This window comes from Mustela nivalis, assembly GCF_964662115.1.
Source record: "Mustela nivalis genome assembly, chromosome: 8".
Taxonomy (NCBI): Eukaryota; Metazoa; Chordata; class Mammalia; order Carnivora; family Mustelidae; genus Mustela; species Mustela nivalis.
This window is the reverse complement of record NC_139027.1, coordinates 110,992,724-111,018,958: the sequence shown is the minus strand read 5'-3', so window position 1 is coordinate 111,018,958 and position 26,235 is coordinate 110,992,724. Positions and strand designations below refer to the sequence as shown.

Here is a 26,235-nt window from a genome sequence, read left to right as displayed (position 1 = left end):
GTTTTTTTTTTTTTCCTGTGGAAGAAACTTTTTTTCCCCCCCATTGGTATCAGTGTGAATAACTGCCTTTTAAAAAATGTGGTTATTCATTATTTTCCTGGATGTAAAGCTAGGATACATTGACTCTTCTGGGTAGTGCTAGAACATTAGAACAGTTTGACTCTGTCTGCTCCTGATTTATTTTTGAAATTTATTAATGATTCTGTACACATCTCTAAACAAATAAGACATTCTTATGCTATGTTATACTGTCAGTGTTGATTTAGACTTATCTACATGTTCACAAGATTTTTTGTTCAGCATTCTATCTTGTGTCTCATACTGTCCATTTGGGACCATTATTTTCTGCATCCTTTAGAAGTTCCTTTTTATAGTCTACCAATGACAAACTCTTTGGGGGTTTTGGTTTTGTTTTCATTTTTGTCTGAGAATAAATATGTCTTTATTTTACCTTCATTCTGGAAGAATACTTTGACTGGGTATAAAATTTTAGCCTGACAGTTTTTTTCTTTTGGCACACTGAAGATAAAATTCCCCTGTCCTCTGCTTTCTCTTATTATGGAGAAGCTGTTAGTCTTAGTGTAATTCTTTGATAATAGCTTGTATTTTTCCTCCTTTTCTTGCATTTAGGATTTTTTTGTGTGTGTTTGTTCTTTGCAGTTTTTCTAAAATGTCTCTAAATATGTATTTGAGGTAGCCGGATGGATAATTTTCCTCACTTCTATAGAAACTCAGCCATCATGTCAGCAAAAATGGCTTCCATCACATTATTTACATATAAAAAAAAATGGACCTTTACTCCATCAACTTAGTCTTGTAACTATTTTCAGTATTTTCCATCTTTTCAATTCTCTGTGCTACCCAGTGGACAATATTTCTCTGACCCTTTTTCTAATTCACCCAAAATTTGTTTACACTGCTCTTCTACTTTTCTACTGGGTTTTTAATCCTAGCTTTTGTGTTCTATTTGATCCCATAAGTGCTATTTGGTTTATTTTCAAATCTATAATCTGTATGTTTCACTTACTGTAGGGAAAGTTTCCCCTAAGATTCCTCATTCTGTAGAGGGCACAGGCTTTGAGTTGTGGCCCCACCATATCAGGTTTTCAAAAGATGGTTTCAATTTCCAGCATTAGCAAAAGCCCATCAGAGCATAAGTGGCTTCTCTGTCTATGTTTGAGGTTCTGCAGTGTGGGCCTGATCACTCTTTAAATTTTTGTGGTTCTTAGGTTCTTTGAAGAAAATATTTTCAATCTTCAATTCTAGCTTTTTTAGTTGTTTTCAGTGAGAAGAATGGTCCAAGTAACCTAATCAGGAATAGAAAATCCCTACATGGTCTTTCTAATATGTTTAAATTCATTAATACCTGTATTAATTGGAGTTCACCTAGAGAAGCAGAACCTGCAAAAGATTGAGTCTTTACCACGGAGCCAAACACACACACACATACCTGGACCAGGAGTCAGAGCAACTAAAGAAAGGCCCAAAGAGAAGGGAAAGTAATCCCAGATCCCATTCAACATATCTGCAAAAACATGTACGTGTTATAGATGGCCTCCTCAGCCCTCCACCTCTCAGGATAGTCTCCCCTGTAGCTCACCTTACCTCGAAAGGGAACTCTGGGAAATGTAGTTCAGCCTAGGCAAGTCAGCATATTACAAAATCCTCATGCTATTATTTAATACTTGGAAATCTTCTTAATAGTTTCGAGGCACCTGGGTGGCTCAGTCATTTAAGGTCCTGCCTTTAGCTCAAGTCTTAATCCCAGGGTCCTGGGTTCAAGCTCCACGTTGGGCTCCATCTTCAGTGGGGAGCCTATTTCTGAACCTTCTCCTCCCAGTTCCTCCTCTCTCTCGCTATCTCTTTCTCTCTCTCAAATAAATACATAAAATCTTCAGGAATAAAAATAAATAATTTCTCTTTAATATTAGATTATATAAGGGTATCTGGCTGACTCAGTCAGTGGAACATGTGACTCGATCTCAGGGCTGTGAGTTCAAGCCCTACATTGGGTATAGAGATTACTTAAAAATAAAACTTTAAAAAAAATTGGATTATGTAATTACAGAGAGCCAACCTGCAAACAAATCTCTAGGGCAGAGAAGGGGCTCCCCTCAGGCCTGCATGGCATTCCCCAGGCTGTCTCATGGATTCCTGTTATTCATTAGCCCCTGTAAGGCAACTGGGTTTGAGACTTAAACAAAATTGAAATGGAGATTCACGTGGTTTCATTGATTCCTCCTCCTTTTCTCTACCCCATTAACGAATTCTTTCCCCTTTCTTTGTCCTTACTTTCCTAAAGATGAGGAAATGTGGGAATGCCGTGATGGGCTTATAGTTTGGAGGGAGGGTATCCAAAGAGAATACTCATCACTTACTAGAGCAGAGAGTGTATGTGTTGATGGGGTTCAAAGTCTTCCCAGCAAGAACTGAGATCAACATCACGAATAAGATTGCCCTTAACAAAAGAGTTCATACAACCCTGGATGGCCCACAAAACCTTTTGGGTTCACTTCTACTCTGTGTGCCTATCATTGAGCATGAATTTTGCCAATAGTAATTAGATGATTTGGCCCAAATATATCTCTAGTTTGTTTTTAAAGTCATGCTTTGGTATAACCACAATAATAAAAAGAGTCAAACTTGCACCCCTTAAATACTATTTAAGGCAAGGAATGGAAAGATTTAATTACCTCAGGTACCACTACCTGATTTTACCATGGCCCTCAACATTTTTAGGGGAAGGATGGCAAATTCAAACCACAAGAAATATGTACCTGGAGAATGTCTAAAAAGGAGATGTCCTGGTGATTTGAAACATTTGATGAAGTAGCATGTGGAGACCAGAGAAAAAGCTATTGCAGGAGGAAAAAATGCATGACCAGTGAGCCGAAAAATGCTAAAGGAAATTTCAGTTCAAAATGGGAAAAGCAGTTTCTAAAAGCAAGAGTCACATTCTCTGTTTCCCATGTATTCTGCCTAAGGTCGAATTAATGTAGCAAACCTACCCCTTGGAGTCCTGGAGTCTTCTACATTTATTATAATCATTTGCTGAGGATAATCTTTGAATTTGGTGAGGAGGTCTTTTAGTTTGTAGCTGAAACCCAGGTTCAAGTAGTATTTCCATATTCCAAAGAGTTTTATGTTTCAAAGAGTTTTATTAATAGGGTTGGAATTAATTTCTGCTAATGTTTGTGAGGGGATAATAAACAGTTCATGATGTTTCTGACAGTTTGCATACATTCTCCACTACAAACCCTCTGTGACCATCACAGACACACATGTACACAGGCATTCACACACAAATAACTTGATACAATTGGGGAGAAGCTTACTATGTTTAACTATTTTGGCATCAAAATGGATTTTGCCCTCCAGAATTAAACTAGCATAGGAGAAATCCTGTCTCAGATAGTAGTCAGCAGCATGTATATGGTTTTGGTGACATGGAAAAAATAGGAAATATGTTGTCTTCTAGCTTTGGCTGGAAAGGGTTTTGTTGTTGTTGTTGTTGTTGTTTTTCCTTTGAATCTCACTTTTTTTTTTTTAAGTAGTTCTTAGATTTTAGGAAATACATAATGAGCTGTTGCAATTCTTTAATTGATTATCAGGACTTCCTTCTAGGTGAGATCACAAATACTGCAGGACTTGCAAAATGCGATGAAAGGGTTAGGACATCTTTATAATTGTTAAGGAACCAATTGCAGCACCATTACCCCAGTCAAAGCCACCATCCTTTCTCAACTGGATTTCTCAATAACCTGCTAAATGGTCTTCCCACTTCCACATGTGCCCACTCACAACTCCCAACAGGGCAGACAGAGTCATCTTTTAGAACATAAGTCAGCTCACTCCCCAGTTTAAGACTTTTTCATGGCTTCCATCTCTCTGAGAAATAAAAGTCTGCAAGGTCCGACATGATCTGACTGCACTTTGCTGTATCTCCTCTTCATTTCCTCATTGACCTACTCTCTGCTCCAACCATCCTGGCTTCCTTGCTGGGACCCAACCAGCCAAGCCAATGTCACCCTGGACTGTTATATGGATCTCTGCCCAGAATGTTTATCTCTCAAGAGTCTGCTTGGACACCTCCCTCCTATGGCTCAAGTCTTTGCTCAAAGCTTTCTTTTCAAAGAGGCCTTGTATGACCGCTTTACTTAAATGTGCACTCTTCCCACCACTTCCCCATTCCTGGTATCTCCTCTTCCATTTATTCTGCTCTACTTTCTGTGTTTCAGAGCATTTACCACCTTCTTTCATTAGGTCATTTACTTCTTTCTTAGGTGTGTTGTTTAGTGTTGATCCTTCCCCAGTGGAACACAAGCTGCTTTTACATTGGAGCACACGGGCTTGGACTGTTTTGCTCACTGATGCTCTTGAGTTCTAGGCACCGAAGAACAATGCCTGCCACATAGTTGGTGCTCAATGCATATTTTTTAACAAACGAGTTATGTAGAGGACTAACAAAACTAACATCATATATTTTAAAAATATCTCTCTTTGAGACAGAAAAGTATAGCCATTCAGCCCAGACTCATTGGGCTACATTGTTCAGTTGCTGTCAGGGATTCAATACAATCTCTTTTCAAGTTTCTTAGCAATAGTGCGATTTTGTAAAGAATTTTTCTAAACTACTAGTTGCAACCATATTTAACATCTAATTCCTACAGAGGGCAGGCAAGAACCAAGGACAATTCCATTGCCAATCCCAATGCAGAAGCATTGGAATAGATAAAGGAGATGGAGGTTTTAAATCTCCGTTCTAGAAGGTATTCCAAGAGAGCTCCCAGACCAAGAGTTTGAAACAGCCAATGGTTAGAAATCAATTTCAATGCCACAAAAATGACAGCCTCCCTTTTTTTCCCACACAGGGGGACGATTCCTCCTCATTCTTGTCGGAAACTTGCCATGAGGATCCCTCTGTTTCCCCCAACTTTACTCCCCCCAACCCTCAAGCTCTCAAGTGGTGACCACCGTCCTTCCGGCCAGGTAGGACTGGATGGGAGGGGTCGCTTTTGAGAGAGGGGCGGCATGTGGCCATCAGGTTTACAGGCATCATGGACTCGCTCCTTTGTTTTTCCCACTGCCCCGGACCCCTACCCCCCACCGGCCTTTCTCTACATTCCCATCCTTTTCCTGCCTAGCTATACCCATGATGCACCTGATTCATTTTTACCTGTATTCCCCTGGTGATTATTTTTTCATCATTGTTCTCTCTCTTCTTGACATCAATTCCATTCTCCACTATTGTCTTCTTCCTCTCTTCATTTTATTTCTTTAGTTGCAAAACTGGCTTCCTTTAAGAACTTGATCTTTCTCTCTTACACTCACGCTGTTATTTCTGCTTTTGAGACATTTTTAAGTTCCTACTTCTTGCAGCCTTGGTTGCCCACAGTCTTACTATCTTAAACACCAGTGGGATTAAATTAACTCTCAAGGAGTATTCCTGAACCACTCCATTCGATTGACTACACCTATCCTTTTAAAAATCCAGCAAAACCCATTGTATTCCCACATGATATTTTGAATTCAGGGGATAGCTTGGGATTTCCTGATTCTCTAAAATCAAAAGACCTCACTAATAGGGATGCCTGGACCAGGGGCTGCTGGTTGGAGCAAAATGAAGGTCAGATGTTTAGAAAGGATTTCAACTTGCCAGAGGAAATGCATTATGAAACATATTGTATTCCTTTTGCTAATAGGAAAACTGGCCAAAGCCATTCCAGTGCGTGTGCATTTCAGGGAGGAAAGAGGTGTTCATGTGATGGTAGAGAAAGCAGAATACATCTATTCTGATGTATTGAAAGCAGAGACCTACAACGAGGCTTATGATGTTTTCATCTTCAAACACTCGATCTGTGAAGCAGTACATTTAGAAACACGTCAAAGAATTAACGTCAAAGAATTAGTGAAAACAACTTTACTGGGGGGAAAAAAAAGCTATAATTTCTTTCTTGTTCTCTACATCCATCAGCACATGCAGTGGTAGTTAGCTCAACACTTCCCAACTTCCGTGAGTGTATGAATTATCTGGAGATCCTATGAAAATGCAGATTCTGATTCTGGGGGTCTGGGTGGGACCTAAGATCTGAATTTCTCACCTGATTCCAGGGGATGCCCTTGCTGCCACATTTCCATGGATCCCATTTGAGAAGCAGGGATCTAGTACATTCTTACCCCTCCTGGCTTTAGCATCTGTAAGGAAAAGCTTTAAGCTGCTTTCCTGCTAGTTTATTGTATTTTGAGTTTTGGGCCTCATCACGAGCCTGACCCTTCGAGACCTTTTTATTTTTTTACTACAGACTGTGACACTAGAGAAAGGTGGAGAATGACATTTGAGAGCAAAGCCCCAGCCTGGCTATGAATCCTATCCTTGTCCCGTCCCCCCCGCCCGCCCCCCCCCCCCGCCAGCTGTGATGCTCTTGTTCCTGTGGTGACCTCGTGATAAAACCCATGTGGAAAGGCGGGGGTTGGGAGAGGGTGGACAATATTGATTTCTCCCGGAAGGCATCAGGGAGGGAGACCTTGACTATCAATGTTCAGGGTATTTTTTTAAGTCATCGGGTATCAGCATCATTGGATTTTTTGCTTGTTTGTTTTTGATGTTTGCTGTCACTGTTCTGGTGTTTTCGAAAGTTATTGTGAAACATTTAATACCACAGGTATAATATTGAATTCTCTCTGAGGAGGTAAATGGCAATGGACCTCAGAACCCACGACTTGGGTTTTGTTTTTCAAAACAAATGCAAGAGAGGCCTAAGGACCACATTTTAGTTGCTGGGCTTCATCAGGCTTCTAATGGCTGGTCCTCGACTTGTTTTTCCTTTAGGTCAACTGAGCTTCCTGAGTTACAAAAATATTTGCTTTCAAAAGAGACAGGTATTCCCACAATACCTGGGCATTAAGAAAACCTTTAATCACATCATTAGTTTGGTCCCTTCAGCTTTTCACATATAAAAGACAATATAAAAATAAACCAATTTCACATGTTCTGGGGGAAAATAGGTTTCATTGTTAATACAGAACAAAAAAATTGCACTGTTTTGTATCTGGAAAAGAACAAAAAGTCCTTCTCCACCAGTATATGAAAGGTACATTTTTGGGTCATGTTTACTATTTCCCCCAAATGTTTCTCTCTTACCTCATACTTTCCCATTGATAGACTACCGCTGAACACAAAATGAATGAATCAAAACTAATAGTAGATAAAGCCATCCCACATTTTCTAGAAATGAGTGTTTTTTTCCCCTCTAAGATTGATACCCAGAGTACTCCTCATGTAAATAGGTGAAATTTTACATTTTTAAATTTGTGAACACAAACCTTCACGATGAAAATTATATTTCTCGGTATCTACTAGAGATTAATGAATGGAGCTGTAAAGGTTAGTCATCCTTTTAACCACAGTAACTTCTATTTTTTGGTAAATACAAATCACTAGACAACAAGATTGCAAATAAAAAAGGATGTTTGCTCATTTTGTGTATATATGGACCTTTGCATAAAGATGTGTGTGTGTGTGTGTGTGTGTGTGTGTGTGTGTGTGTGTGTATACATATATATACACACCAATGTCTATAAAAATGCTGGTGATATAGCATTGGAAAATTTTCAATTTATGCGAAGAATTTATTAAGTGCCTTCTTTATTCTGGGCTGTGCCAATATCGATTTCAATAGAGAGCACAAAAGAGCAAAAAACACAGGTCCTACCTGCTTTTAAATAATAAAGAGCAATTCAAGGCCATCGAAGAGCATTAGAAAGGTTTTTCTCCCCTGACGTTTACATAATAACAGAAACAACTAGCATTTATTGAGCACCTACTATGCTGCCAAGCACCTTCAAAGCATATCACATGTGTTATCCTAGTCGTCTGGACATTGCACAGTAGAGGAAATTAAGGTTCAGAAAAATTAATGAACCTTCCCAAGGTCATTCAAAGAGCATCTGACCTTGAAGACTGCATGTCATGTATTGTGCCCTTCAGCTTTCTCAGTAAATGTCTGAAGCTATGATTTTATGATCTAGATGTCAAGGGTATGATATCTCTTGCTCATATTTCATGGACAGGCAAGCAATAAAGGTATGCCATCTCTGCCTCAGTAGAAACATCTGTAATAGAGGGAGATTACCTAGCAGGCTTGCTGTCGAAGGAAGGAGATCCCCCGAGTGGCTAGAAGGGAGGGACACATTCACATACACCAAACACTGTTTCTTTCCTGGTGGTATACTCCAGCCTTCATAAGATCACAACCCAATCTGGTTGGGGATTGAGCCCCCAAAGTGATCACAACAGCAAGAGGATTTAAATCTCATAGGCATCATGTTCAAGTTTCTCAGTATCCCTTGTTTCTAAACCAATGTCTTAGAGAAGAAGTTCTCGCAGGACTAGATGGTAGAACACCCCTGCCAACCCAAGGCTCAGCTCTGGGGTTTCACTGTTGGCTGCAGCTCCCAGGCCATGGGTGAGAGGCAGACCACTGTTTTCTGTGCTCATCACATCCAGTGGGCAAGTAATGCCACGCAGAGGGGAGACTGAGACTCGGTGTGACCTGCACATGTGGGTTAAAGGATTTTGAGACACCTTTCTCTGTCCATGGCTCTTGGGGCTCACCGCTCACCGCTCTCCTCTGTAAAGCATGAGGATTGAGGATGGACGCTCTCACCCCCTCCCAACCCTGACTCTCCACCTCCCTCCTTTTTTCTCTGCTCCATCCAGCTTGTGTGTATGAGTGCTGAGTTCAAAACTAACTTGCTTTACTTCCCTGAAGATCTTCTTGCCTCTCTCTACTCTCTGCACGGTTCCCCCTAGAACACCCTTACTAACTACCACCTCCTTCTCCCTCTTGGAAATTTGTGTCCTGAATGATGTGAGATAGAAGTTAGGGTACACATTGGACTTTGTACCAAGGTTAAGCAGTTGTTTGTATGGCTTTCATTTATTCATTCAAATAATATGTACTCAGCCCTGGTGTTTATCCTTGAAGTGACTAGGAAATCTAAAGGAACATCTTGGAAGAAAAACATCTTTTTTTTTTTAGATGGGTTTTAATCCTCTGTCATGTCACAAGATAGGGTTTCTCCTTTTGCTCCAGAGTTTGAGTGAAGGGCACTGCTTTGAGGTAACTCATGAAACATTTAAGTAAGAAACAAAGAAAATTTTCCTAGTGTAGGAACATCTAAATGCCTAGATTCCCAAGGGTTATTGTCAAAGATCTTTAAATATGGCAACAAAAGGGCTGTCTACAAGCAACCTTTACCTGACCTCCTTTGTGTCCAGAAAGTGTACAATTAATTAAACCCAGAAATTTGCCACTGAAATAATAGATATGAGATCCAGAGAATTCAAGGTGTTGGAGGACTCATTAAATAGGGTTGCATAAATATCATGCTGAAAGATTTAATGAGTCCATAGAGTCACTTATAGAGCAATGAAGTTGAGATGACCTAGAAAAAAATAAATTAGAATCGATATTGTGCTTCCGAATTAACAACTATAGATTGCTATATTAGCACCTGAGATGAATTCTAAAATTACATCTTAAAGCATCTTCGTGTTCTCATCCCAGGCAAAATGAAAATTGCTTATTTTTAGCATTTTACTTGCCAGTCATCAAAATGCATGTATAGAGGCACATTTATTTCTGTGATCTTGAGGAACCATGAAATGCTTTAAGGAGATACAACTACGTAAATAATGTTCATTTTTCTTCTTCTTTGAATAATTCAGCTAATACTTACTGGATGCCTGCTGTATATCAGGCACCAGGCTAGATGCTGGGACAAGAAAGCAATGCAAAAAAGATGCAAAGCTTGCCCCCCACCTCAGATTGCTTGCAGCCCAGTGCAGCTCTGTTCTAGAGAACTTTCTGCAGGGTTGGAAATGTTCCATGTCTGAGAGCTCAATGCAACAGCCACCAGCCGCAGGTGGTTAGCAAGTATCTGAAGTGCACTAAAGCAACTGAGGTATTGAATTTTAATTATACTTAAATCGTATTTAAATGTAAGGACAAATAGCTACATGTGGCCAGTGGCTAATATACAGGCAGCACAGAAGGTATGCTGCATCTTAATTTCTAATATGTAATCAACCTTTCTTTAAAGGATGCCAGGGTGTGGCAGGGGGGTAGGGAGCAATGGGTGCCTGGGTGGCTCAGTCAGCTAAGCAGCCAACTCTTCATTTTGACCCAGGTCATGTTCTCTGGGTCCTGGGATGGAGTCTCACAGCCGGCTCTGCACTCAGCGGGGAGTCTGCTCAAGGATTCTCTCTCTCCCTCTCCCCCTTCCCATACACACACACTCTCTCTCTGTCTCTCTCTCTCTCAGTCTCTCTTTCTCAAATAAATAAAAAAACACTTTAAAAAAGTAAAAGATTCAAAGGATTTGTGTTAGAACAAAAAAACGCTACGATTGTCACTATAATAGAGCTGTTTATGGGAGAAGAAGGCCCGACACAACTGGGGGAAAACAAGGAAGGCTTCCCAGAGGCGGTAACCCTTGACCAGTAGGATTAAGTAGAAGTTTATCAAGCAGAGGAGCAGACAGGAAGAAATTCCTTGTGACCTTGTGACAGAACCTGAGGTATGAGTATCGTGTTAACTGTTATGGAATTGCATTATTTGCGTGCTGTATTTAGTTAGTTGGGGCAGCCATCTCAAAATATCTCAGACAGGGTGGCCTAAACACCAGAAACTTCTCTTCTCACACTTGTGCAGCGTAAGGTCCAAGCATAAGGTCAAGGTGCCAGCAGGGCTGGTTTCTGTGAGATGTCTCTCCTCGGCTTGCTGACAGTGCCTTCTTACTGTAACCTCCTGTGGCCGTTGACCTGCCCTTGTGCACAGAGCGAGCTCTGGTGTCTCTCCCTCTTATAAGAATGCCAGTCCTATCAGATTAGGACTCCATCATTATGACTTCATTTAATTTAATCACATCCCTAAGGACCCCATCTCCAAATAAGTCACATATGTTGAGGTTTCAACATAAGAGTTTTGAAGAGACACCATTAGGTCCACAAAACATGTCATTTATTCAATAAGCAAATAGCTTTTTCTCTGGGTCCTTTCCCCATCCCTGTCCCCTAAGGAGATGAGACCTACCTCATACTCCGCTCACACAAATTTATAGAAAAACTGTCATCTATTGATCTAGCATATGATGACTCTAATCACTACTTTTGATTGACCCATTGATAGATACATAGAGTTCTAGAAAACACATCTAAATTAAGTGTGCACGTCTCAGAACTCAAACATAATTAAATATTGCTCAAGCAAATATTAATATTACTTTTACTTTATTCTCTGAAGACTAGCCAGTGGTAAGTTGGAGTTGGTCAGACTAGCTCACAAGAAGTTAATTTTTAAGTTTTTCTGGGATTCTGTGAGCCAGCGGTTAAAAGAAGCCATTATAAAAATGTAAATTGTATACACTTACCATTAAATTATATTAAAAACAAAGATAACAGATACCCAAAACTCAGCTCACAGATGTTTGCAGGGTTCCCGTAGCCACTTACGATAGCCGTGAACACTGTTACCCATCTGTTACAAACAAAACAAAACTTTCTGTGGAAATGTGATTTATTACTTTTTTTTTTTAATTTTTTATTTTTTATAAACATATATTTTTATCCCCAGGGGTACAGGTCTGTGAATCGATTTATTACCTTTTTAAAGCCTGTATTTCTTTGTTTCCTTCACAAGAAAGGGGCAGTGCTGCCTTCCTGACCCACGAACTCTCAGTCTCTGCATACAAAATATTTTGGGGACAACAGAAAAGTCCTCTGAAACATAAATGTAGCATTGACAACGTCTTTCTAACTCATCCAGCCGTGTCTTCTATCTCAAAATTGCCTCAACTGTAGTGTAATATCCCTCCCACTGCTAATACTACCCTGCAGCTATTACTAAGCTTATACTCAATTTACCTCATTCATTTGAAAGGGGACACTTTTGTTCCTCCTAAAAGTTTTAAGTGACAATAAGTGAAATAGAATAGGAAACCTCTGGGATAAATAGCAGTTTTCGGGTTAAGCTTTATTTTCTGTAGGAAACATTTCTCCCCACTGTTGCTCTTCTTCTTTTTTTCTTTTTTTAAGATTATATTTCTTTATTTGAGGATAAGAGCGAGATTGAGAAAGATAGAGAGAGAAGAGTGAGCATGAGCTGGGGGAGGGGTAGAGGGAGAGGAACAAGCAGACTCCGTGCTCAGCGGGGAGCCTGACACAGGGCTCCATCCCAGGACCCCAAGATCATGACCTGAACCGAAGTCAGACACTTAGCTGACTGAGCCACCCACGCGCCCCTCCACTGTTGCCTTTTTATACCACTTCCAGATAAGTAAGGAGGTGCTCATGTTTTAAAAATGAAATGCCATTCGGCAAAATTCACATCAACTGTAGTTGATCAACACTACAGTTAAGTGTCTAAAATCTGAAGCCCAGGAAGTGAAAGTACCCGTCTAAGTTGACAGAGCAAATAGGGGCTCAGGTTCCTGAGCCAGGTAGACACATCGAATGGACACCACAATGCATCTTGCTTTTTTCATGAAAACCCTGTTCATTTAGGATTTGTTTTATCACCATAACACCCTATGAGGCTCTTATGAGGATGATTATAGAAGAAATTCAAGCAGCAAAGATTAAGTGATTGGAAGTTTTCACCCTTTCCCTGGGTATAACTTACATCCACAAATCTGAGAATCATGACTCTAGAACACATTTGAGCATAGAATGGCTACAATCCTTGGCAAGAGAGGGAAAAGAGAAGGGATCCCAAGACTGAGATCCAGATAACTCCTCATTTTAAGAGTTCGGTAGAGGCAATACAGCCTGAAAGAGACTGAAGAGGTACAACCTGTGAGATAGGAGGGAGATCAAGACTGTCAGAGAAGCCAAGAGGGAAAAATGATGCACAGTGTCTACAGCCACTGAGTGGTACAGAAAGGTGTCTTTTGACTTTAACCAGTACACCTGGGTGCCTTTGGTATTAGTGATGGGTTGGTGGGAATGTGAGAGTGAGGACCAGATAGCAGTAGGATAAACAGGAAAGGAGGCATGAGGGACTGTTTATCTAACACTCTTCCAGAAGTCCAGACTTGAAGGGAAAGAGAAATCTGAAATAGTCGTGGGGACATCCACTGGCGAAGTGATTAATCAGTACTTCTAAGTTAGGGTCCAGTCTAGTTTATCATGAGATGACTACATAAATCACTTATTTTAGTTTATCATGAGATGACTAAATAGATCACCTATCTTACTATTTGTCAGGGTTGTGTTTTTCTCAGAGGAATCAGAATTCCTCAGTAGAAAAATGAGATCTTAATGAGCGTACGGCATAAACTATCAAGAACTATCAAGAACAATAAAGTGTTGTCCTAGACACTGGTTCAATATTGGGTTGTTTTTCCTTGGTATTTAGTACATTAACAATAATACTGATAGAGCTTGTGTAGTGGTCCCCAGAGCTGATCCACAAGGGCCCAAAGCCTGCAGTGGTGGCTACGCAAAGCCTAGGAAGATGAAGAGACTTGCACATTTACCGTCCCGTAATTACTATTCACTCTGCCTTGTGTAGCAATGAAACTACTTTGCACATAATAAACTGATATATTTTATTTTCTCTGTAAGCAACCTCCTTTCCTTCCTATCCTTCCTGAATCATAGCTCCAGGAAAGGGAAGGAGGGGCTTCCCTGAGGGAAAGGATTCTCGTTAGCAGGGCAGAAATCTTGAAAAACAAGAGATTTCAATAGAGGAAGGGATTTCTTCACATTCCTTTAGCTTCTTTGAACACAGACCAGCCTAAGGGACTGGAGTCTTACCGTACGTCCAGCGATGACAGGACTCAGGGTGGGCCACCGAGAAGGAAGAAAGTGTACCCCTTCCGACCCTGAGAACTGTGGGAAGAAGTAGAGTGAGAGAAGAGAACAGGAAGTGAGATTTGTATGTACCTCTGTCACTTTTCCTCTATGGGTCAAAATCTGGAAGGCTCTCATATCATGGGCATCTCAGAGGGAACAGGAAATGTCCTGTGTGCCCTGGTGACAAAATGTGGTGGTATTGAGGGGGCTGGTGGAAGCCTAAGAACAAGACAGAGATGCTCCCTCAGACCAATTGGCTCAGACCAGGGACTCAAGCAGCGACGACCAATCAATCACCCCAGGGGGCCAGCAGCCATTAGTCTGTGAAGAAATCTAGAGTAGCCACTTCACAGCAGAGACCTGTGAGGATATAGAAGGAAGCCTTGTGAGTCTGAGCCTGCTGACTCTTCTCCCACTTTGAAGGCAGTCTGAGTTCTGAAACAGATTTAGCTGCCATTTCGAGGAGCTAGAAATCAGAAGGACATCTTTGAAAAGCTGAACTTTGGGTGCCTGGGTGGCTCAATGGGTCAAAGCCTCTGCCTTTGGCTCAGGTCATGATCTCAGGGTCCTGGGATCGAGTCCCGCATCGGGCTCTCTGCTCAGCAGGGAGCCTTCTTCCTCCTCTCCCTCTGCCTGCCTCTCTGCCTACTTGTGATCTTTCTCTGTCAAATAACTAAATAAAATCTTTTTAAAAAAATTTTAAAAATTTAAAAAAGGAAGAAAAGCTGAACTTCACCCAAAGAGACTGATTCATGCAAGAAGCTTCTAAAACCTGTTCTATAGGGAGTGGAATATTGAAGGAACTCTGAGGAAACTGTTGTTTTGTTGCTGCTGTTGTTGTTTTTTAAAGATTTTATTTATTTGAAAGAAAGTAAAAGAGAGAGAGAGAGACAGCAAGCGGGCATGAGCAGGGGAAGCAGCAGGCAGAGGCAGACAGAGAAGCAGACTCTCCGCTGAGCAGGGAGCCCCATATAGGACTTGATCCCAGGACCCCAAGATCTTGACCAGACCCGAAGACAGATGCTTAACCGACAGAGCCATCCAGGTGCCCCGAACATTGTCTTTTCTTTAATGGTTGAAAAGGCTTGAACAGCTTTCCTTTATGTCATTAGAAGTGCAGCTCCTAAACCAGGGAAATTGGTTTGGGGATGTGTTTCCGCTGTGACTCAAATGACAGCTGTCTCACGGGGAGACAGCTCAGGAGCAAGTAGACACTGCTGGGCACTCCAAGTCAATTGAAAGGGAATAGGTCTCCTGGGAGTTTGCTAACCTGATTGCAGGTTTCTTGGACGCCGTGTCCCCTCCCGACCCAACACCTGCTGTGGCAGAGAGATGTTTATAATGAGGTGAACAGCAAACAGTTTGATGAGTGAGGGTCGGGTCCCAGGGGAACAAAAGGTACCCTCGCCTAGGCAGAGCCAGCCTTTTCCTATTTTCTCTTATATTCTTCTCTACCAAACTGAACTCTTGTCAAAACCTTTGGCAAGATTTTTAGTCAAAAGCTTTATACTCACATGTTGAGAGGAAGCGTTTGCTATTTCATGGCTGAAAATTATGCTCAATCCTGCTGAGCTAGACCCAGAAATTTGTGTTGTTTTGAAATGGGTATTTCATCTGTAACGGCTCAGAACATCTTTCTAGTAAGATCGGCTCTAAAATAAAACCTTCGTAACAGACAAATTAATTAGAATCCCTCTTGACAGCCCCTTTTCTGGTGATATTTCAATAGATTTAGCCTAGAGATGTATTCCTAAGTGAATGTATGCCTCTGCAAGGGCACGGAAGAAAGAAGGTTTTCCCTGTAACCTGCGTGTCTTCTCTCCATCCTGATGTGACTGCCAGAGCTGGGCTCAGTTGGGGGGTTAGAAATTGTTGTTTCCTTTTCTTTAAACCTTGTGCCTAAATACATTGTACAGTGTTTCGGTCGGAGTGTTACCATAATCATTTATATTTCTATAATCCCTCTGTACGTAAGTCCTTCCTGCAAACAAGAATGTGAAAGCAGCTATTATGTGAGACTCTACAAAGATCCCAAGATCACAAGGGAAGATACCCAAGGGGCCGTTCGCGGCATCGCACTTGGCATCGTTTTCACCAGGATTCTGGCCTCTAGGAATACTCTGTCTAAAGATCAAAGCTAATTTAATTGGATAACCTAGAGACTGCAGATTGAGAAGAACTTTATCACCTAGATTCCTAATCTTGGAATTACAGTGCTCACTCTCTTATCAAAGTAGAATAGACAATAGGTGTTCTTTTGAAAATTGCTTATCTCTTTAGGGGGCGCCTGGTGGCTCAGTAGGTTAAGCATCTGACTCTTGATTTTGGCTCAGATCATGATCTCAGGGTTGTGAGACCGAGCCCCCCCGTTGGGCTCCAGGCTGGCATGGAACTTTCTTAGGATTTTCCCTCTCCCGCCACCCTACTGACCCCTTAAAAAAAAAAAAAAAAACAAAGAAAACAATTCAAATCAAATATTTAATCTCTTGAAATTGGAGGGCAATGTATTTGAAAGTAGCACTCCATCCCCATCTATACATGATACATACATACTGGCATGCATATATAAATATATATATTATATGTATAATATATAATACATAAATATTTTATGTATATATAAAATATTTAAATATAGAAATATATATTTATATATAAAACATAAATAAATATAATATATAAATATTAAATATGTAGACGTATTAAAAGTCAGATTTACTCTTTGTTTTGGTACATATCTCTAATCTAAAGAAGCCTCTGTTGGTACACAAGAAATTATCGCCAGTAAAATCATATTATGATCCAATACTGGGAGGGGATGAGCACCCCTAAGTAACAGCCTCTCGTCCTCTTTGAATTTTGCATCCTGTGCATTTCCTATCAAATCTTAATCCATTAATTGTTTTCAGAGCACATGCAGATATTATTATGCACATCCTTCTACCATGTCAGCAGCAAAGACTCCAAAGCAAGCACAGCTCATTGTGTCTTGCCACACAGCTATCTCTACCCTAGCTATCCAGGTAAAATGTCCATTATTTTAGAAACGCAGTCCCCTTTGATTTCAGGTCACAGGTTTCCCTTGTCTGTTGTGCGAATGTCCTATAAATGTTATTTCTGCTCTACCACATTGTTTGTTCCACTCTACTTTCCTCTGTGTTCCTGACTTGATTCCTTTTCAGCTGCTATTAGTTTATACACCATTAAGGGGCTGGGGGAGCATATTAATTGAAAAATGGATTACATAACCCTGAGGGCTTCCCTTTCATTACCTCCAGTGTCCAGGAATGGCATTTCCCCAGATTTATCCTTTCTGACTTAACAGAGGATTTTTCCACTGGATTTCTGACAACATCTTGTGTTCACACTCCAGTGCCATGCGCTGCTCTTTTCATTCTTCTCATTATTCACACAAAAATGTGTTGACGAGCCATGGACACCATCTGAAGTGGGGGGAAGGTACTGCTAACCCTGAGAAACCCAAGGTGGAGAATTCTAGAAAATTACATAGGCAATAAGAAACACAAAGGGTTTTGAAATAAGCTGGACTGACACCTTCATTTAACAGATGTGAAAATACAGATATTTCTGAAAATACCAGAAATCTAGTCTCCAGCTTTCTTATTTTGTTCCCCCAACCTCACTCCCAGCTACCCTGTTCCCCCAGCCATATTCCATCTCAGTGAATTACAGTGCAACACACAAAAAAGAAATAAGACCTATATGGGCTTGAAGATGAAAAATTATCTGCTGATTACAAGACAATTAAAAACTTACATAGTAAAAAAAAAAAAAAAGACTTCATTATGCACTAAATGCAATTTAAATTTTAAAAGCCAACAAATTTTCTTCTCTAGCAGCAATACCATTTCTCTCCCTCTCTCTCATATATAGATAACATATATACATATAATTATGTATAATAATATAATTATGTATAATAGGAAACAATAGAAATGATAAAATAGGTAGCATATATAGGTAACACAAAGTTATGTGACCTGTGGGTTGATATTCTTAAGGAGTCTTGTGCAATTCTGTTGGACAGATTCTTAGAATCTGGTATTTGAAAGGTTTCTCCTAAAATGATAGTTAGGGTGGGGGAAAAGAGTTGAAGAATACTAAACAGGTGATAATAGCATATGGGAGATCAGTATATAATTAGAACATAGAAGGTCAATGGAAGAAAGGTACCTGATTTTGCAGAAAGAGAAGGGAAAAGCTAAGTGCCCCCATGTGAAAGGGACACCAGAAAGAGAAAACTGAGGAAAGCAGATTATCAAAGAGATCAGAGACATTTTCCCAACTGAAGAGTAGTTACCAGACCGAGGAGCTAAACAACTGATTGCCCAGCAACAAGAAAGAGAAAGTCCACAGTAAGGCCCAACCCTGGGAAATGTTGGAACACCAAGAAGAAAGAGAAATGCCTAAATATGTCCAGAAAGGAAACTACCAGTCACAAACTGAAAGTCAGAATCGGATCAGGATTCTCTATAGAAAATCTGGAAGTTTGAAGAAGGGGAAGACACATCTTCAAAATTAGGAAAGGATTTAATGGAGGATTTCATTGATTAATCTTAATAGATTTCATCTATTCAGCAAGAGAGAATTCAAAACCATATTCAGACATGCAGAATACCAGATCGCCTATATATTTTTCTAAAATGCGAAACAAACTCGATGTCTCTGTCTATGTGGAGAGGTAAGAATAGGAATAAGGATAAATAGAAAGTTCTAGACTTATACACATCAAACTTAAACAGTGGTTAAATTGAGGGAAGGGACTGGGATTAGGTAGGTGGTCAAGGGATGTTTTCTAGCTATCTGTATTGTATGTTTGCATGTGTTTCTGGAAATAATGTATATATTATCTGAGTGGTCACAAGTACTCTGCATTTTCATGTAAAAACTCTCTTACTGCTAAAAGTTAGTTTTAAGTGGGAGAGTGTTTGAAATTTAAGCTTTTCTCTAACCATTCATCTGGATCCACTTCTTCCAAGTACCCTCTTTCTTTCTATTTCTAGTTTTTAAAAAAATCCAATTCAGGCTAAAAGAAGCCATTATGAGTCCTAGATATCATGGCATTTCTGTTAATGAGCCCTTCAAACTTGATTGGTTTTTAGTAAAATTACAGTGATTCTGAAGCAATCCTAACCGAAGTCACCTGTTTCCCTCAGCCGTATAAAAACCCCACATCTGTCCCTGATGATCTAAGCTATGAAAACATCAAAAAAGCAAACTGGGAAAACCTGAGTTTCCAATAAAAATAAATAAAAACTCTGTATAACTTTTAAAATGTTCTTAAATGAATCAGTGAATGGGAAAAAAATTAAGGAATGCTCAAAGCACGAAGTCCAAGTGAAAGCAAGTACCCAGAGAGGCCGTCAGAGCAGTAAAGCTGTTTTTCACCTTGAAAGTATCTGTCAAGTTGACACTGAGCTTGGAATTTTTTTTATGATGTGTGGGTAGTAGAAGAAGAGGGAATGAAAACAGAGTGAGGAGTCTAATAAGGGACCCACTCCATAAACCTGGGCTTGCAGAGGACCACTCAACCTCATAGTATGCATGAATAAAAAATGAACCCATCATCTCAAAGATTGCAAGAAAATGGTTGGTCTTAAAACTTGGTGTTGAAGAGAGGAGAAATAATTCTCCCTGATAATAAATAATCACAAGCTACAGCTCATGTGGATTTGAAGCCTGAATTCATACCACCTGACACACTCAGGATTTAGTTTAAATATGTCCCTCCCTGGAAATCTTTGGGGCTCCTGGCATAATCAGTCAATTTGTTTATAACAGAGTCTGTCTTCAAACCAGAACTTGGGATGCTTTATTGCAGTTAAAGTTCCAAAAAATATCAGGGGCACCTGGGTGGCACATTGGGTTAAGCATCCAAGTCTTGATTTCAGCTCAGGTCATGATCTCAGGGTCATAAGATCGAGCCCTGTGTCTGGCTCCACATTGAGAGTGGAGCCTGCTTAAGATTCTCTCTCTCCCTCTCCTCTGCCCCTATTCCCCCTTTCCCATGCTCTCTCTCAAAAAAAAAAAAAAAAAAAAAATCCAAGAAATATCAGTTCATCAAAGCATTACAAAATGAATATTTAAGAAGTCCATGAATGAGAACCAACAGAAACAAAAGACAACAGAATGAACCCTGTAAGATTTTATCTTTTGGAATTAGGACATACAAAATGTTAAACAAGTCCTTTCAGAATTGACAATATGTGTCAAAAGCAATTGCCTGAAAAAGGGGATGAAGTATATTTGAAAATAAATTGATTTTCTATAAATGAAAATACAGTACCTTTAAAATTCCAACGTTCCAGCAATAGAGACAGGAGATTTAAAAAGTGACCTATAATGTTACTCAGAATATAGCAGAGTGTCAAAGAGATGAAAATATGGTAAGAGATTAAGAACCAGGATAGATAAAGTGAGAAGAAGTGAGCAAAAATAAGGAAAGGAGAATATTTGGAGAGGTTGTATTTCAGAAGTGATGAAAGATACAAATTCATAGATTCAGGAATCCCCAGCAAGATACATTTTACACAATTCCATATCTAGGGGCACCTGGGTAGCTCAGTCATTAAGCATCTGCCTTTGGCTCAGGTCATGATCCCAGGGTCCTGGGATTGAGCCCCACATCTGGCTCCCTGCTCAGTGGGAAGCCTGCTTCTCCCTCTCCACTCCCCCTGCTTGTGTTCCCTTTCTTGCTGTGTCTCTTTCTGTCAAATAAATAAAATCTTTAAAACAAAAAACAATTCCTTATCTATATACATCCTACTGAAATTTCGGAAGACCAAGGACAAAGCAAATACCTTAAAAACAGTTAAGGAGAAATTACTTTTAGAGAAATGACAATTACTTTTTTAGAAGGTTGGTTTCTTAGTAGTAGCCAGGGGAGGAAGAAGACAGTAGGGTAACACCTTCAATGTGCTGAAAGAAAATCTTTGCCAGTCTGGAGTTTTGTATTCAAAAAAAGTTATCACCTAAAAGTGAGAGCAATAAAGACATTTTCAACCTAGCCCAGGATGACAGGAGACGGGGGATGAGGGTAAGGGCCAGGGAGGCCCGAGTATTTACCGGTTGCAGACCTTCATTAAAGGAAATCATAACCTTAATGCTAGTCAGAGCAAGAATTAATCCAAATGCAGAGTCTGAGCAAAGTCTAAACAAAGACCAAAGAACATTATAATAGGCAGATCATATGAACATTGATTATATAAAATGATGATAATGTCTTATAGGGTTAAATTAGAACTAACATATAAAACAAGAAGAGGTCATTGGTATTAAAGTATCCTAAGTCCCAGGTAAAAAATAATTAAGTCCCAGGGATGAAAAGTACAACATAGAGAATATAGTCAATAAGATTGTAAAGAAAAAGAAGAAGAAGAAGAAGAAGCACGAGAAAAGGTGAAAGAAATGAACCCATTAGTATCAATTATCGATACTAATGTCAACATACATCAATGGACTGGCCAACAGTTGTCAGGAGCAGCGGCCTAAAAAGGTCAGAATAAAATTAAGACCTGAGCAATTTGGAGGCCAACCTACCAAAGAGGAAGGAATGAGATTCTGGGCCTTTCTCTGAACTAATTCTATAGCGATGCCTACAGGGAGCAGGCGGATAAAAGGATGAGAATATCAGTGGTAAGAAGAGCTTTCAGATGCAAAGCCAGTCAGTGCACCAACGTCAGAGTTTGCAGCAGAAAGCAAATTAAAAGTCAGCAGAACATGAGTCACTGGATAAATTTCCTAAACATGGTCCTACATCTTCCTCAGAAATGGCTTTGAAAGCCCCCATTGGGGAAACATTTCTGAATTCCAAGACAGATTAGAGGAGAGTTCTACCTTTGATCTGTTGCAATAAAATTAAGACGTGAACTTGGGAGAACAGAGATGGTATTATTCCCTTATACCATATTATATTAGCATCCTGATCCATTAATATATATTTTACCCAATTTTATATCATACTGAAATATTAATATTTGCTTTGACATGTCTGTAGCCACTTTTGAACAAGGCCATTTAAAACCAGTTATGTCTTGATGGGGGTGGGGGGGCACAGGTCCTAATTGCATTTTTGTTTCTATGGGAGGCTCTGATTCAGTTCTTTTCTTTTTGATTCATACCCTCTTTCAACAGAGAACAGGCTCAGCGCAGGAGGGCTTCTTACATCAGGATGAATTTAGTCTCTACCACCTCTTAGTCCAGAAGGCCCTTGAAGATTTCACACATTCAAAATACCCTGGGACACTTCCAACCAAAGTCATAAGGTCATCACAGTTTTGTTCTGTAGGTGCCTAAATGTTCTCTCTTGGTTCTCAGTGGCTTTTGTCAGCACCTCACTGAGTTGGCAATGACACCCACCACACACTTTAGCACCCAGCCTTTGGGAGTTGGTTTAGCATCTTATCCCCTTGCTTGTTGGAATGGATGCATGGGGCATTCAGATTCGTCATGCTGCTGGTACCAAAAAAAAAAAAAAAAAAGAAAAGAAAGAGGCATTTTTCTTTTTTTTTTTTTTTTTACCTCAAAGTCTCAATACTTTTATTTTGTATTAAACCACAGATTGCTGGACCTGTAAGTAGGTCACACTTTGTGTGGAATGACCCAGCTCTGTCCTTTGCCATCTGGCTACATGAATCAATGTCAGATAGATGCAAATATATCTCCGAGAGGAGACCCTGGGAAACAGTGCTGCTAGACCAAGCACCAACCCCAGGACAGTTACCTGTCCTAGAAAAAATGTTTTCAAGGTGAACCCAAAGACATCACAGCACAGGTCTAAATATGATCTTGCTATTATTTTCATTGGAAGCTAGAGTCTAAATAGGTCCTGTGTCTGCTTCATTTATCTTGATTTTATTACATGCCCAGAAATTCAGGGACAGCAGGGAGTGGATGAGGAAGAGCATGTGATAGAAACTCTAAGCAGCCTCAAGGGCAAAAAAAAAAAAAAAAAAATCATACTGAGACAATGAGTTTGTGTGGCTCTTTGTCCAGTATCCAGCTAGCTGCTGGGTTGTCCCAGAGCCACTGAGATTGGTTCTCAACCTGGACTTCAGAGCTTTAACTGTGCAGTAAGGATTGGTATTAATAATTATAACTATAAATGTTATTTATTTAAAGGTAGCTTTGTTTGCAAGAAGAACACAACTGACAATAGTGTATGTAGAATAGAAAGATAAGTAGAGAATAAATGGGGGAAATAAGATATGGGGAAAATAAAAACAGAAAAGTGACTTGGAAGCAGGAATGAGTGAGTTGATAAACCACACACAACACACATCCCATAATAGCACATACATTAGCTGGTATTGGGCCACAGAGTCTGTAAGTCAAAACTAGCTGTAGAGAAGAAATAGCCCTGGAGTAGCTTTGGCTTCATAGAAGCCATCCCCAGATGCTTCCATATACTTACACTATCCCCAGATCTTCGTTGTCGTATATTTATCCATTCTAACTTTTCTTGAAAGCATTTAATGTGTCAGCACCGTGCCAGAGTCAGGGAAACCATGGTTTATAGAAAAACACATGATCACATAAAGGAGTGTGGAGTTGCAAACTCAGATACCTTGTCTGACGGAAAGGAACATGGTTCCAGGAAAATTTATTATAGAAAAATCCAGACTGGTCTGGACAGAATACGTATTGAAGGGTAAAGATAAGGTGGGACTTCTTAGAGCAAGTAATGTTTGAATTGGGAGCTGAAGCTAAGTGAGAACTAAGTAAGTAAATGATGTGGGGTCCAGTGATAAAGGAGGAGGGGTGTTGTGGATGGACCGAAGTCTTTCTAGAGAGAAAAAATAGTACATGCAAAGGCCCTGTGGTAGGAGGGACCATGGTGTATTCAAAGAACTAAATTTAGGCCATGGTAGACAGTGCACAGAAAGCAAAGAAGAAAATATAAAGTTGGGAAAGAAAGGTAAATGGGTAAAGCTCATATTAACAATTTTTGGTTTTATCCTAATAAGACTTAACCCTGGGTGGGGGGTAGTGATATGAACAAATTGACGTTTTGAAAAAAATTCTACTGAGTGACGAGAACAAATTAAAGGAAAGAAAGGGCAAGAAGGATGTGAAAGATTAGTTAGGGCTATTATATTAGAGCTGTCAGGAGACCCTGGTAGTTTTTACTTGGTTTGTGACAATGGAGACAAAAAGAAGGGGAAGGATGTGAGAGGCAGGACTTGGTGCTGGGTCGGCGGTCGAGTGTAGGTCAAAGAATTACCTGGATTCGCAGTCATGCAACTGGACAGATACTGTTTTAGAACATCCAAGAGAGAAGTTCTATAGACGGCGAGGTATACCAATTTGGAATTGAGAGAAGTGTTAGCTGGAAATAAAAGATTTGTGACTTGAATGCACAGATATCAATATAAAGGTGGAAGGAAGGCCTGAGTATGAACGAGGTTCCCAAGGAACACAACACACAAGTGAAAGAAAAAGCCTTAGATGGAGCCTGGAAGCTTTTCAAGGAGCAGCTTAGCCTTGGGTTTTTCTGAACACAGCATTAAGATTATAGGGCAAGTCTTTTTTTTTTTTTTTTTTTTTACAGTTCTTCTCTATTGGTTTGCTTTGTTTTATTTTGCCAAGATAGGCAACTATCTCCCATTTCTCACTTTAGAATTTCCTTACGTTAACTCTGGATCACCCCTGCCAGAAATGATAAAAGTTTCACCATAAATGGTCTTAGTCAAGATGAGGAATACTTTTTAATCGGGTTAGTTTTTAATGAATAAGACCTTATATGTTTGCTAACTGAAGCTTGTTATCACATCCAGTTAAGTGTTAGTGATTGTATGCTTTTGTCTTTTACTGGTCAATTGCCCTGGCCTTGTCCTGTGGGATTAACATGAGGGGCTACCCATGGGTGGTCTGAAATTTTATTTGAGATGTCCGGGGATTCCCACATGGTTATTTACTCAGAAATGACCACCTTGTATATTTTAGAAGATGGCATCCGTTGGGGTCAGTTTTGCGAGCTTATTATGGGAAGCTACATCTAATGGAAGTATAGGATTTTGAAACAGATAATTGAAGATACCAGCAGAGAAGTTTAAGTTCATGTTTACAAAAGTTTTCATTGGCTAACATTGTGTTTCCATAGTACACATTGAATAAGAGGGTAAGATCTTTATTCACAGGTGTAGTTTTCTTCCTATGATTCTTTTTATCCACTGAATTTGGTAATGATGGCATACCCGTGAAAAGTTGCATTTTGTTCACGTGGGTACACAAATTTGCATGTGCTGTGTGTGTCTAGCCATGTTTACTATGTAATTAAAACCAAGACATCAATTGCTCCTTCCTGAGAAGGAACAGTAACTGTATAAATTAAGCAGCAAGTAGAAGAATTTTTTTTTTAATGTAGCCAAGAGATAAGATATTTTTTTCAAGTTAATATGAAAGAGGATTATGGAGCTGCACTGTTTAACATAGTAACCACTAGCCACTAGCAGCAATCCAAGTTTAAATTGATTTAGATTAAATAATACTAAAAATTAAGTTCTTGTGTCACAACAGCCACATTTTCAATAGCCCCACATAGCTGGTGTCTGCAGCATTGAGCAGTGGTAATATACAACTTTTCCACCATCACAGAAAGTTCTACTAAAGGTCTCTGAACTAAAGCAGGAATTGAATCCAGGCTGCTGCAAATTTTGGAATAATCTGTTGAGTTAATCATGATTCTCACATTTTGAAATGATGGAAAAACAATCAAAAGAATGACATTTTAGAACATATGAAAATCATCCGGAATTCAGACTTTAGCGTTTCCTTTTTTTTTTCCCCTTAAGATTTTATTTATGTATTTGACAGAGAAAGAGATCACAAGTAGGCAGAGAGGCAGGCAGAGGCTGGGGGGAAGCAGGCTCCCTGCTGAGCAGAGAGCCCGATGGGGGGGGGGGGGAGGGGCTTGATCCCAGGACCCTGAGATCATGACCTGAGCCAAAGGCAGAGGCTTAACCCACTGAGCCACCCAGATGCCCTGCAGACTTTAATGTTTCTAAATAAAGTTTTATTCAACCCAGCCATGGCCACTCCTTTATGTATTGTCTATGACTGTTTTCTAACAGCAACCTCCAGATTGAGCACCTATGACAGAGACCCGAGAGCCTGCCAAGTCTAAAATATTTGCTCTCTGACTCTACAGAAAAGTTTGTCAGTGCTTGAGCTGAAGGAGGGAAGATAACAGGGTCACAAGTCACTTTGATGGAGACCATTCTGTGTGGTTTTGGAAAAGGAAATCAGAGGAAGTAAAAACATATTCAGAGCGCACGCCCTGATTTGCTTACTGTAGGACACCCTGCCTTTTAGGATTTGATGGTGGACTGGGGTAAAGGCTCCAGAAATGCTGGAGG

At 40.0% G+C, this 26,235-nt stretch overlaps 1 protein-coding gene across 3 annotated transcripts in view; it reads left to right on the top strand.

The window, feature by feature from the left end:
- PLCB1 (phospholipase C beta 1) overlaps window positions 1-26,235 on the top strand; it is a 679,075-nt gene that overhangs the window by 600,409 nt on the left and 52,431 nt on the right. The window contains exon 32 of one of the 3 annotated variants that reach the window (XM_082744417.1): window positions 4,872-4,989. The exons of the other annotated variants lie outside the window; for them this stretch is intronic. Coding sequence (XP_082600543.1) covers window positions 4,872-4,970 — 99 coding nt within the window. The 3' untranslated portion in view covers window positions 4,971-4,989. The remainder of the gene's footprint in view (window positions 1-4,871; window positions 4,990-26,235) is intronic. 3 annotated transcript variants of the gene reach the window in all.